Source organism: Littorina saxatilis, linkage group LG15 (genome assembly GCF_037325665.1).
Source record: "Littorina saxatilis isolate snail1 linkage group LG15, US_GU_Lsax_2.0, whole genome shotgun sequence".
Classification (NCBI taxonomy): Eukaryota; Metazoa; Mollusca; class Gastropoda; order Littorinimorpha; family Littorinidae; genus Littorina; species Littorina saxatilis.
The window spans coordinates 5,786,400-5,799,756 of NC_090259.1; the positions used below are offsets into that span (position 1 = coordinate 5,786,400).

The window sequence follows — 13,357 nt, forward strand, 5'->3', positions numbered from 1 at the left end:
TAAAGAAGACGCGTGCACGCTTTCGCCACAAAGCCGGTATGATCAAGCATCGGTTGAAATCTTTCGCGAGCAATATCTGGTATTTGTCCGCAATGCATTGGTGCTTGAAATACACCATTGTGTGACCATGAGGGACATAAACCTACTAACAATATTTGAACAAGATTTATTCAGAATTGACGGTTTGAATAACGTATGAAAAGAGGGACATGGATAGTTTTGGTGAAGTTACCTGACAGGTAGCGACTTTAGAAGAAAGGGAGGGGTCCTCTAACTTTACAGCTCGGTGACACCCCGGTAAGGCCTTATCGGGTTTCATGAATAACACTTAGCGGACTTATCGAGCGAAAGTGGTTCTACAGGCCAGTATATGAGTTGCAGCTTATTCAAGAATACGGGCCCAGATCTTGCCAAGCACAGTAGAGTGTTAGGGAAAGCCAACTTATAGCAGGTGAGAGCTTTGATCTTGCCAAGCAGAACAGTGTTGTAGAAAGCCAACATATAGCAGGTGAGAGCTTTGATCTTGCCAAGCAGAGTAGAGTGTTAGAGAAAGCCAACTTATAGCAGGCCAAAGCTCTGATCGTGCCGAGCAGAATAGGAGGCGAGAGTTTTGGTCTTTCCAAGCAGAGTAGGTTGCAAGAAAAGTCCAACAGGTGAGAGCTTTGATCTTGCAAAGCAATGTAAAATGAAAAACAAATTAAAACTTACGGCAGGTGAGGTCGATAGAGTATGGCTTGTAGCCAGTGCTGCAGGTACACAAGTTGCTGTTACATGCGGCGTTCGCTGTTGTACAGGGACAGGCACCTCCAGCAAAGCCATCCCTGGGCTCTGCACAGCACCACGTTACGGTAAGTGTGCACACACAGCTCTAATTTCATGTATTTCTCTTTTACGCAGATACAATTGTTTTTATTCATTATTTCTTGTCTTTATTTTCATGCATCTGGATTAAAGTAATGATGTGCTGAGGTTTGTGTCCGGTCAATTCAGCGTTCATTACGTCATCGTGAGACAGATAACTGAACTGAACTGATCTGAACTTTATTTAACAAGGATAAAGATTTAAGACTGGAACTTTTCTTACAATCTGTTCTTGAACACACACACACACACACACACACACACACACACACACACACACAAACACGCACACACGCATACACATAAACACATACACACACACACGCACACACACATACACATAAACACATACACACACACACACACACACACACGCACACACGCATACACATAAACACATACACACACTCCCACTCACACACAACACAATACAATTATACTAAAAGATAAGCGCTAAAGAAAGCAAATAGACGAATTCCGAGAGAGAGAGAGAGAGAGAGAGAGAGAGAGAGAGAGAGAGAGAGAGAGAGAGAGAGAGAGAGAGAGAGAGAGAGAGAGAGAGAGGGGGGGGGGGTAGATACCACAAGCGTTGGAGGAGTTAAGATTCCTGCAGATGCAAATTTTGGAACTTGAGGAACTTCCGGGAGGTACTTTGCATTCGGCACCGGACACACAGTTTTCGGCAGTCAGGCACGCATCACCAATAGGGACTTCTGCAGAAAAACGAAGAGTCAGATAGCTACATTGGTGTGTTATAGTGCGCGTTGCACTGGCCATGCTAACACAACGACTGTGTCTCCACCAACCCATCTGTCTCGGCGCTCAAGTTTTTCCACGACACAACTGTTGGGGACCTCATCAAGGGCTCAGACGAGTCGGCATACAGAGCCGAGGTCGAGCGGTTGGTGGCGTGGTGCTCATGCAGACAACAACCTTGAACTTAACGTGTCGATAATTAAGGAGCTGGTAGTCGACTCCAGAAGGAAGAAAACACCCATCACACCGCTCACCATCAACGGAGAAGTGGTTGAGCAAGTGGAGTCGTTTAAATCCCTTGCCACTACAATCACCAGTGGCCGCAGCTGGGAAACCAACACCGTGTACATCGTTACAACAGCACACCAGTAGCCTCAGCAGGGAAACCAACACAGTGTACATCGTTACAACAGCACACCAGTAGCTTCAGCAGGGAAACCAACACAGTGTACATCGTTACAACAGCACACCAGTAGCCTCAGCAGGGAAACCAACACAGTGTACATCGTTACAACAGCACACCAGTAGCTTCAGCAGAGAAACGAACACAGTGTAGATCGATACAACAGCACACAAGTAGCCTCAGCAGGGAAGCCAACACAGTGTACATAGTTACAACAGCACACCAGTAGCCTCAGCAGGGAAACCAACACCGTGTACATAGTTACAACAGCACACCAGTAGCCTCAGCAGGGAAACCAACATAGTGTACATCGTTACAACAGCACACCAGTAGCCTCAGCTGGGAAACCAACACAGTGTACATCGTTACAACAGCACACCAGTAGCCTCATCTGGGAAACCAACACATTGTACATCGTTACAACAGCACACCAGTAGCCTCAGCAGGGAAACCAACACAGTGTACATCGTTACAACAGCACACCAGTAGCCTCAGCTGGGAAACCAACACAGTGTACATCGTTACAACAGCACACCAGTAGCCTCAGCCAACACAGTGTACATCGTTACAACAGCACACCAGTAGCCTCAGCAGGGAAACCAACACAGTGTACATAGTTACAAAAGCACGCCAGTAGCCTCAGCAGGGAAACCAACACAGTGTACATGGTTACAACAGCACACCAGTAGCCTCAGCAGGGAAACCAACACAGTGTACATCGTTACAAGAGCACACCAGTAGCCTCAGCAGGGAAACCAATACAGTGCACATCGTTACAACAGCACACCAGTAGCCTCAGCTGGGAAACCAACACAGTGTACATAGTTACAACAGCACACCAGTAGCCCCAGCAGGGAAACCAACACAGTGTACATCGATACAACAGCACACCAGTAGCCTCAGCTGGGAAACCAACATAGTGTACATAGTTACCACAGCACACCAGTAGCCTCAGCAGGGAAACCAACACCGTGTACATAGTTACAACAGCACACCAGTAGCCTCAGCAGGGAAACCAACACAGTGTACATCGTTACAACAGCACACCAGTAGCCTCAGCAGACCGGCACGGTTGGCCTAGTGGTAAGACGTCCGCCCCGTGATCGGGAGGTCGTGGGTTCGAACCCCGCCCGGGTCATACCTAAGACTTTAAAATTGTCAATCTAGTGGCTGCTCCGCCTGGCGTCTGGCATTATGGGGTTTGTGCTAGGACTGGTTGGTCCGGTGTCAGAATAATGTGACTGGGTGAGACATGAAGCCTGTGCCGCGACTTCTGTCTTGTGTGTGGCGCACGTTATATGTCAAAGCAGCACCGCCCTGATATGGCCCTTCGTGGTCGGCTGGGCGTTAAGCAAACAAACAAACAAACAAGCCTCAGCAGGGAAACCAACACAGTGTGCATCGTCACAACAGCACACAAGTAGCCTCAGCAGGGAAACCAACACAGTGTACATAATTACAACAGCACACCAGTAGCCTCAGCTGGGAAACCAACACAGTGTACATCGTTACACACCGCTCACCATCAACGGATAAGTGGTTGAGCAAGTGGAGTCGTTTAAATCCCTTGCCACTACAATCACCAGTACCGCCGCAGCTGGGAAACCAACACCGTGTACATCGTTACAACAGCACACCAATAGCCTCAGCAGTGAAACCAACACAGTGTACATCGTTACAACAGCACACCAGTAGCCTCAGCAGGGAAACCAACACAGTGTACATCGTTACAACAGCACACCAGTAGCCTCAGCAGGGAAACCAACACAGTGTACATAATTACAACAGCACACCAGTAGCCTCAGCTGGGAAACCAACACAGTGTACATCGTTACAACAGCACACCAGTAGCCTCAGCAGGGAAACTAACACCGTGTACATAGTTACAACAGCACACCAGTAGCCTCAGCAGGGAAACCAACACAGTGTACATCGTTACAACAGCACACCAGTAGACTCAGCAGGGAAACCAACACAGTGTACATCGTTACAACAGCACACCAGTAGCCTCAGCAGGGAAACAAACACAGTGTTCATCGTTACAACAGCACACCAGTAGCCTTGCCGTTTTACACCTTCCAGTTACGCAATAATTCACTCAGTGTCACGGTTTTGTGACATGGATTGGGAAAGAAACACTCTGTGGGGTGCCTTTCCGAAATTGCGATGAAAAGCGCCTGTGCTTATCGCTACTGGAGGATTTTCTGCTGACTGAGCTTAGCACGTGAAATACGTTTTATCTCCACGCCTGAGATAGGGGTGCGAGGCGTGGTATTGTGTACAGGGTTTCGACGTGCAGGATTTTGCTGTCTGGGCAAAATCAACTGGGGCCGCGCTGTACTTGTGACGATAGCAATTGGTCGCTGGAGTCACGTGATGTTTTCGATGAGTTTTGGGGTAGACCTTGAAACTGCCCCATTCGGCATTTACTTTGAGGCGATAAGGTTGTTTCCTTGTCTGAGAGTTGACGGTTTTTTCAACAAGTGGTGACATTTTTTATGTCAACGTGCCTGTTCTGCATGTCCAGTAGGGCTCTTAGGACAACGGAGGAGTAACCGCCTTTCGCTGCAAAATTATGTTTCTGACGACGAGGCCGTCAGGTGTTTCTTGACTGGGTGTTGGAGGATTTCAACACAGAAGAAAACTCAGTACAAGGGTTGTGGCTACTAATTCGTCGACGGGCGAAAGCCATACAAGGAAGCGGATTCGCTTAAGGAGAGCTACACATTCATAGGCTGTTGAGGTAATAATTCATTATTAAACGCTGTTTGACGAGTCAATGTTTGTGGAATGAAATACTCTCCAGGATAGCGCATAATATGCTCTTTGTGACGCTAAAAGTATAATCTGTATTATGGTTTTTGCAGATATGGAGAGAAGGAGGGAAAATGGCTGATTTGTTGTTTTAAAAGTTCGTTGTGCAGGCCACGTGCTCTATGAAATATGAAGGGTGACATGTTGAAAGGTTTATCTCCACTGTTCCCTGCTTCGTTCAACGCCAACCGGCACTACAGTCAATGGAGCAGTTGTGGAGATAGACTATTTACGGGTCGCCCACTCAGTGGCAAAAAGCTAAGTGCACCATGTTCATTCCACCCTATATACCACCTAGTCATCTTTCATATTTGTGATTTCATTTGAGTGGTAATAACGTGGGGTGTGTGACACCTGCATTAACTATAGCGCTTTTGACAGACCGGCTATCTTTCCTGTCTTTACACGGGTTCAGCGTGTTATTATCATTTAATAAAACTTTAACTGGCATTTTGTCAGTTACAGTCATTACGTCTTTGACGTAAGAACAACGTTTGAAGTGAAGTATCGAGGGAGGTGGCGAGATCGTATATAAACAGGCGACTGAAATTTATACTTTTGTTGATTCTATCTTTTTTGTGTGACTGCGAGAGTGGATCGTGGTGTGGATAGTCAGTTAGCAGTAATTGACCGTTCATAATCACCTTTTGTGATCAATGAAACGTGACTCAGTTAATTTCCAACTGATAAAGACCCACCAATTAAGGATAACTAAGAGGAGATAATCTCGTCAGTGCTCGACTTATTTTTTCTGCTTGGAGCTACCCTTTTTTGTATAGTTTTAATCATATACCACACCTTAAGCGATTCACATCTTGCAGGAAATGTAAGTTGTAAATTGTGAGCTACTGTTTGCGCTATCTGTGATTACTTCCCTTTCCTTTGTTTGTGATTTCTCGTTTGTGTCTTCGTTCGGAGTTTTCCACTGCAGAGAGCTGGGCGGGGTTAGCGGATTTGTTATTCGTTTTACTCAGTGTTCTCTACTTTGATGTTGCACATTCTGTAACAGGTTACTATAGTCTACCATCTTGTTTTACTTGGATTTGTCTCCGTATTTTTGACTTTGTTAGAAATTGGGGGGGGAAGGGTCTGAGGACTTCTGTCCTAACCACGGCTGTGGGAAACACTTTGTTTCACCGCAAAAAGCAGCCATAAAATAGGCCACGCGTTTTGTTTCACACCGTTTGGATTTTTCTTCTGCATTTTCTGGTTGCTGGATTTTTGTATCCATTGTTTGATCTTCGCGTGTTCTAGCTAATCGCTGCGTTAGACTGTCCGTAGCATTTTCTACCCATAAACCATGGCTGACCATGGCTCCTACGAGGAGATTAGCACGGGGAGAGGGGGGATATGTGACTCCTGGCAGCGAGGGACAGATTGACCGAGGCTCACGCGCTAAAGCCCGAAGCGTCCTAAAACGCTTAGAGGAAGAACGTAAGGAAGAATTAGAGCGACAGACGAGAAAAAAACGTGACAGACAGGAACGACAGGCCGAACGTGACAAACAGGACAAGAAGGACGAACTTGACAGACAAGAAAAGGAACGACAGGCCGAACGTGACAGACAGGACAAGAAAGACGAACGTAACAGACAGGACAAGAAAGAACAGGCCGAACTTGACAGACAAGAAAGAGAACGTAAAGAACAGGCCGAACGCGATCTCCAACTGGAGTTAGCTAAGCTACAGGCGGAGAAGGGTACGCCTACTCAAACTAGGCGCCGACGTTCGTGACTGACCGTACGAGACTTCCTACGTTTGACGACGACAAGGACGAGCTCGACGATTTTCTGCGCCGGTTCGAGCGTATTGCTTCTGACCAGCAATGGGAAGAAGGTACGTGGGCTAGTCGCCTTAGTACTTGCTTGAAGGGACGCGTCCTACGGCTCTACAACGCTCTGGAGGACGACGAGGCGAGGAACTATCGGGCTTTAAAGAAGGCGCTCCTCCAGCGTTTTAACTTGACTGCCGAAGCTTACCGACGTCGACTGCGGAACAGCAACAGACTGAGTGGCGAGCTGAGCAATCAATTCGTGGCACGTCTGAACCTCTACCTGCGGCGCTGGGTTGAGATGGCAGAGAAGAGGTGGGACGTCGACGACCTCGCTGACCTGATTGTGATGGAACGGCTGATGTCCATCATGCGACCTGAGGTGGTGACCTCTGTACAGGAGCACCAGCCAAAGACAACCCAGGAGGCAGCAGACTGTGAGCAAGGTCGTAACGCCTTTGTTCACGGGGACCATTGTGGCCGTCGTCATGGACGATCCTCCATGCGACCTGCTCATTGGGAACCATGTCCAGTTTGTGGACGGCGTCATCAGGGAGGTTCCCGTATATCGGACTCCCGACGTCATTTCTGTACTCACGCAGGCACAGGCGGAACGGGAAAACCAACCTCTCAAACCCTTACCTACCGCACGAGCAGCACTGGGAAATATTACCACCGTGGTTCTCGCGAAGGCTCAAGACACGGACCCGACATTAGCTACTCCTCGTGAGCACGCGAAGTCGGGGAAGGTCAAGTTCAGCGGGAAACACGGGAGGTTAAAGTTTCCCAGGGAGAAGAAGTTGCTTTATCGAGAGTTCAGCAACAGGCAAGGATCTTTCAAACAGGTTGTGGTGCCTCGCGAGTTTCGCGAAGATGTCATGGCAACGGCGCACGATTCGATTCTGGGGGGTCACTTGGGCACCAAGAAGACCACAGACCGTGTGTGGCGCCATTTCTATTGGCCAGGCATCTGCACTGATGTCCGACGTTTTTGTGCGTCGTGTGACAAGTGCCAGAAGGTGGTTGCTAAGGGAAGGGTGAGGAAGGTCCCCTTGGAGAAGATGCCACTCATCGACGAACCTTTTCGTTGGGTGGCAGTGGACATTATCGGTCCCATCTTGCCTGCGTCTGAGGACGAAAACAGGTACATATTGACCATGGTAGACTACGCCACCCGATATCCGGAGGCCATCCCTCTTAAGTCTATTGAAGATACACGTGTGGCTGAGGCACTTGTCACCATGTGGTCCCGGTCGGGGATTCCCTCAGAGGTACTCACCAACAGAGGCACTCGATTCACGGGAGGAGGCAGCACGATTGCTATCGCTCGAGCAGCATTTTACCACTCCCTACCATGCCCAGTGCAACGGACTGGTGGAAAGGTTTAATGGTACCCTGAAAACCATGCTGAGGAAACTAGCTCAGGAGAAACCACGCACGTGGGATAGGTACATCCCAACACTGCTTTTCGCTTACCGCGAGGTTCCTCAGGAGAGCTTGGGTTTCTCCCCATTCGAGTTGTACGGCAGAAAGGTACGCGGTCCCATGGCTATCCTACTTCAGGCTTGGACGGACGAAGAAGCAGACGAGGAGGTGCAAATCATAGCGACCTAAATCGTGAAACTCAGGAACAGGATAGAGGAGACCTACAAACTGGCTCAAGAAAACCTGGGAAGAGCAGCACAGCGTTACGCGCGAGGATTCGACCGCAAGGCACGTCTGCACAGCTTCAAGATTGGAGAACGAGTGTTGTTACTTCTGCCTGTCAAACACAACAAGCTACACCTACAGTGGCAAGGACCTTTTGAGGTGACAGCGAAGGTGGACCAGAACGACTACAGGATCGTGATGAACGGGAAAGCACGCCTGTACCACGCCAATCTGCTGCGCGCCTACGTGGAGAGGACTGCCTACGGGGACAAAGACAAAGAGACAGAGAAGGTTACTGTCGTAATGGACGAAACGACGGATGAAGAGGGAAGATGTCGGGTACCAGTTTGTCCTCTGGAGACCAGAGAGGACTTCACTGATGTACACATCTCATCTGATCTAGGGGACGACCAGAAAGCGGACCTGCAACGAATCGTGGAGGATGCAGCACGCGTTCATACAGACATACCACTGCAGACGCATCTGGAGGAATTTACCTTCGACTTGCTGGAGAAGCAGCCAGTGAGGACGAAGCAGTACCCCATGCCTCAAGCACAGAAGGAGGTGGTCAGAAAGGAAATCGCCGACATAACGAAGTTAGGCGTCATTGCGCCGGCAAACTCTCCCTACAGTTCACCGATCGTACTAGTAAAGAAGAAGGATGGTCGCGTCAGGTTCTGCGTTGACTACCGGAAACTGAACAAGATCACGGCGTTTGATGCAGAACCCATGCCTGATGTGGACTACCTCTTCAGTCACTTGGCTTAGGCCAAGTACTTCTCCAAATTGGACCTCACAAAGGGATACTGGCAAATTCCTGTTGCCGAGGAGAATCGTCCGAAGACTACATTCACCACTCCCTTCGGCCAGTTCCAGTGGACAGTCATGCCTTTTGGGCTACAGAATGCAGGAGCCGTCTTCACTCGGATGATGAGGAAACTTTTGGAACCGTTGAAGCGCGAGGACATCAGCAGTTTCATCGATGTGCTGATCGCGACTGAGACATGGTCTGAACATCGACACCCTGCGCGAAATGTGTTAGGAAGGTTGAAGGACGGAAATTTGGTAGCTAAACCGTCGAAGTGTTACCTGGAATTTCGGGAATTGTCTTTCCTGGGTCATGTTGTTGGCGAGGGATTGCTCGTTTCAGAGGACGACAAGATTCAAAGATTCGGGAGGCTGAGCTACCGCGCACGAAGAAAGAAGTCAGGTCTTTGCTGGGCCTTGCCAGCTTCTATCGACGCTTCATCCCTCACTTTGCCGAAATCGCACTTCCATTGACCAACCTTACCAAGAAACTACAACCGACAGTTGTAGTGTGGACTGATGAGTGCAATTCAGCATTACACACAATGAAGAGGTGGCTCACCAGTCAGCCTATACTCCGGCTACCAGACTTAGAGGACTTCGTGTTGAGGACAGACGCTTCAGGGAAAGGTCTTGGGGCAGTGTTGCTTCAGGAGACGGAGGTTTTTTCTTTTCATTTTCATTTTTCATTTCATTTTCATTTCATTTTTTTTTCATTTCATTTTCATTTTCATTTCATTTTCATTACTTTATTGTCCCATCGCTGGGAAATTCGGGTCGCTTCCTCCCAGTGGAAAGCTAGCAGCAACGGAGTCGCGCTACCCAGGTGTCTGCGTGTTTAGGTGTATTCAGCCACCTGCACTTATGGCAGAATGACCAAGGTCTTTTACGTGCCATTGTGATGACACGGGGGTGGGACATGGCTTCCGTCTCTGGGTCTGCACATAAAGTTGACCCGTGTCCGTCCCGGCCCGAATTCGAACCTGCGACCTTCCAATCACAAGTCCAGTGCTCTACCAACTGAGCTACCGGGCACCCTGTTTGCTTCGCCAGCCGTAAGCTGACCTCGGCCGAGGCAGCAAATGCAACGGTTGATCGCAAGTGTCTCGCCATCGTTTGGGGCATACAGAAGTTCGAGGCGTACCTTTACGGACGACCTTTCTGTCTGGAGACGGACCATCAACCTCTGCAATATCTTCAGGTTGCAAGGTTGGCAAACCCCAGACTTATGCGCTAGGCGTTGATCCTCCAACCGCACCAATTCACGGTACGAATCATTCCGGGCGCCAACAATGTTAGAGCGGATTTTCTCTCTCGCCCTGTGGAGGAGAACATGGCCGGGAGCGACACCGAGCTTTCGTCTTGAAGAGGGGAGGTGTGTCACGGTTTGGTGACATTGATTGAGGAAGAAACTCTCTGTAGGGTGCCTTTCCGAAAGTGCGATGCAAAGCGCCTGTGCTTATCGCTACTTGAGGATTTTCTGCTGACTGAGCTTAGCACGTGAAATACGTTTTATCTCCACGCCTGAGATAGGGGTGCGAGGCGTGGTATTGTGTACAGGGTTTCCACATTTACTTTGAGGCGATAAGGTTGTTTCCTCGTCTAAGAGTTGACGGTTTTTTCAACACGTGGTGATATTTTTTATGTCAACGTGCCTGTTCTGCATGTCCAGTAGGGCTCTTAGGACAACGGAGGAGTGACCGCCTTTCGCTGCAAAATTATGTTTTTGACGAAGAGGCCGTCAGGTGTTTCTTGACTGGGTGTTGGAGGATTTCAACGCAGAAGAGACTCAGTACAAGGGTTGTGGCTACTAATTCGTCGACGGGCGAAAGCCATACAAGGAAGCGGATTCGCTTAAGGAGAGCTACACATTCATATGCTGTTGAGGTAATAAATCATTATTAAACGCTGTTTGACGAGTCAATGTTTGTGGAATGAAATACTCTCTGTTGTTCTCTCCAGGATAGCGCATAATATGCTCTTTGTGACGCTAAAAGTATAATCTGTATATGGTTTTTGCAGATATGGAGAGAAGGAGGGAAAATGGCTGATTTGTTGTTTTAAAATTTCGTTGTGCAGGCCACGTGCTCTATGAAATATGAAGGGTGACATGTTTAAAGGTGGGGTGTGAAGGGTTGCGAGGCATGTTTAGTGCACCGATGCTTTTTGTTGCAGTCTACTTATCTTTGCGGGAGTGCTGTGTTGCGGGTATGCTGTAACCGGAACATCCGTATGCTGTAACCTGGTAACCTGGTGATTTGCTGTTGCTGTCGTCGTCTTACCACTGTACACTTCTTACCATTTCTGGTAACTACGGGGAGGACCTTCAGCGACTGAGTGAGGCGCCTGATATCTCCACTGTTCCCTGCTTCGTTCAACGCCAACAGGCACTACAGTCAACGGAGCAGTTGTGGAGATTGTCACGATTAGGTGGCATGGATCAAGAAAGAGTCACTCGGTGGGGTGCCTTCTCTTGGTCAATTGCGATAGAAAGCGCCTGTGCTTTCTGTCAACGGGTGGGTTTTGCTGACAGCGCAGAACAAACACGGATATTGTGTCGCACGGATTTCACGGGGGTGATTTCTGCTGTCGAGGCAGAATTGTGGATAACTGAACTGGGGTATGTGACAGGGTGAGTCACGTGATTTTGTCAAAGTTGTCTGCCTGAGACATGTTAACTGGACACTCGGAATTCAGCAGCGAGGAAAAAGGGTCGGTGTCAGAATTCTCCTACAAGTTTGATGGTTTTTCAACACGTTTAAATACTTTACTGGGTATCAACGTGCTATGCTACTTGCTAGTGAGGCTTGATAGGAACTCCATAGGACAGACCACCTTCTTCTTGGACACATGCTGGCTGACAGACGGGTCGTCAAATTCTCTTCGCTGTGCGGGAAGGTATTTTCACCGCAGAAAGGAGTCAGCAAGAGGTTGAATGGGACATCGCTGTTGACGAACAGGGGCCGTTCAAAGGAGGAAGCAGTTTTAGCTTCAGTGAGAGTGCTACATTCATAGGCTTTTGAGCTTTTCTTCATTTCTATCTTCTGTTGCTGCCTGTCTGCGGGACGCGGTTACCTGCAGGACGCTGTATCTGCGGGACGCTACATCAAGATCGTCCGCGGAATGATGTAACCGGCTAACCAGCTAACCGGCTAACCAGCTAACCAGCTAACCTGCGACTGGGTGTGGCGCCTGATGTCTTCACAGTTCCCTGCTTCGTCACCACGCTAACCAGCACTTCATTCGACGGAGCAGTTGTGGAGACTAAAGACTAATTACAGGCCGTCCACTCAGTGGCAGAAGAAAAAGCTAAGTGCACCATGTATTTGCACACTGTTTACCACCGTTGTCATCTTTTCTATTTATGATTACATTCGAGCGGTGACAACGTGGGGTGTGTGACACCTGCATAAGTTTGCACTTTTAGGCAGATCAGCTATATTTTCCTAGCTTTACACGGGATCAGCGTGTTACTATAATTTTCTATATTCTAACTGGCATTTTGTCAGTGACCATTGGTTTTACGTTTTGAACGTAAAAGAACATATTTTGAGTGAAGTCTCGAGGGAGGTGGCGGGTTATTACATAAACAGGCGTCCAAAACTTATACTTTTGTTGATTGTATGACTGCGAGAGTGGATCGTGGTGTGGTTAGTTAGTTAGAAGTAACTAACCGTTTCATAATCACCTTATGTGATATAGTGAAACGTGACAGAGATAGACTATTTACGGGTGTGTGTGTGTGTGTGTTTAATGTAACAAAATACGGTATTGTTAAAATGTCCTCATGGAATATTCATACTCTTGGGACCCTCTAAAACTCCGCTGAGGGTGGGGTTCCCGGGACCCTCTAAAACTCCGCTAAGGGTGGGGTTCCCGGGACCCTGTGGGTAGGGCGTCCGTGGGGGGCCCTTGGCATGCAGGCAGTACTGGACACCTGGCCCTTGGCATGCAGGCAGTACTGGACACCTGGCCCTTCAACATAGACAGAAATCACAGACACCCCGGCCTGCCAGGCAATCAAACGTCGCGCAACATACGAACAAACAAACGAAGAAATAAAGCCACGGAAGAGAGAGAGAGAGAGAGAGAGAGAGAGAGAGAGAGAGAGAGAGAGAGAGAGAGAGAGAGAGAGAGAGATGATAGAGTAATGCAAACAAAGATAAATGCATCAGTAATCAGTTGGACGAGACTTACTGCATTTGCGTAAGGAGTCGCACATGGCCCCCGTCACGCATTGTTGGGTATTTTCGCATGTCTCGTGTACCTTCCATTCTGCGCAGTACACACACACAC

The 13,357-nt window shown here is 48.5% G+C and overlaps 1 protein-coding gene across 1 annotated transcript in view; it reads right to left on the minus strand.

Annotated features, from left to right (window-relative positions):
• LOC138948331 (uncharacterized) overlaps positions 1 to 13,357 on the minus strand; it is a 322,492-nt gene that overhangs the window by 144,580 nt on the left and 164,555 nt on the right. Inside the window, exons 13-15 of the mRNA XM_070319840.1 lie at positions 13,259 to 13,336; positions 1,443 to 1,574; positions 709 to 828 (exon numbers count right to left, since the gene is read on the minus strand). Of these exons, the coding sequence (XP_070175941.1) occupies positions 709 to 828; positions 1,443 to 1,574; positions 13,259 to 13,336 (330 nt within the window). The remainder of the gene's footprint in view (positions 1 to 708; positions 829 to 1,442; positions 1,575 to 13,258; positions 13,337 to 13,357) is intronic.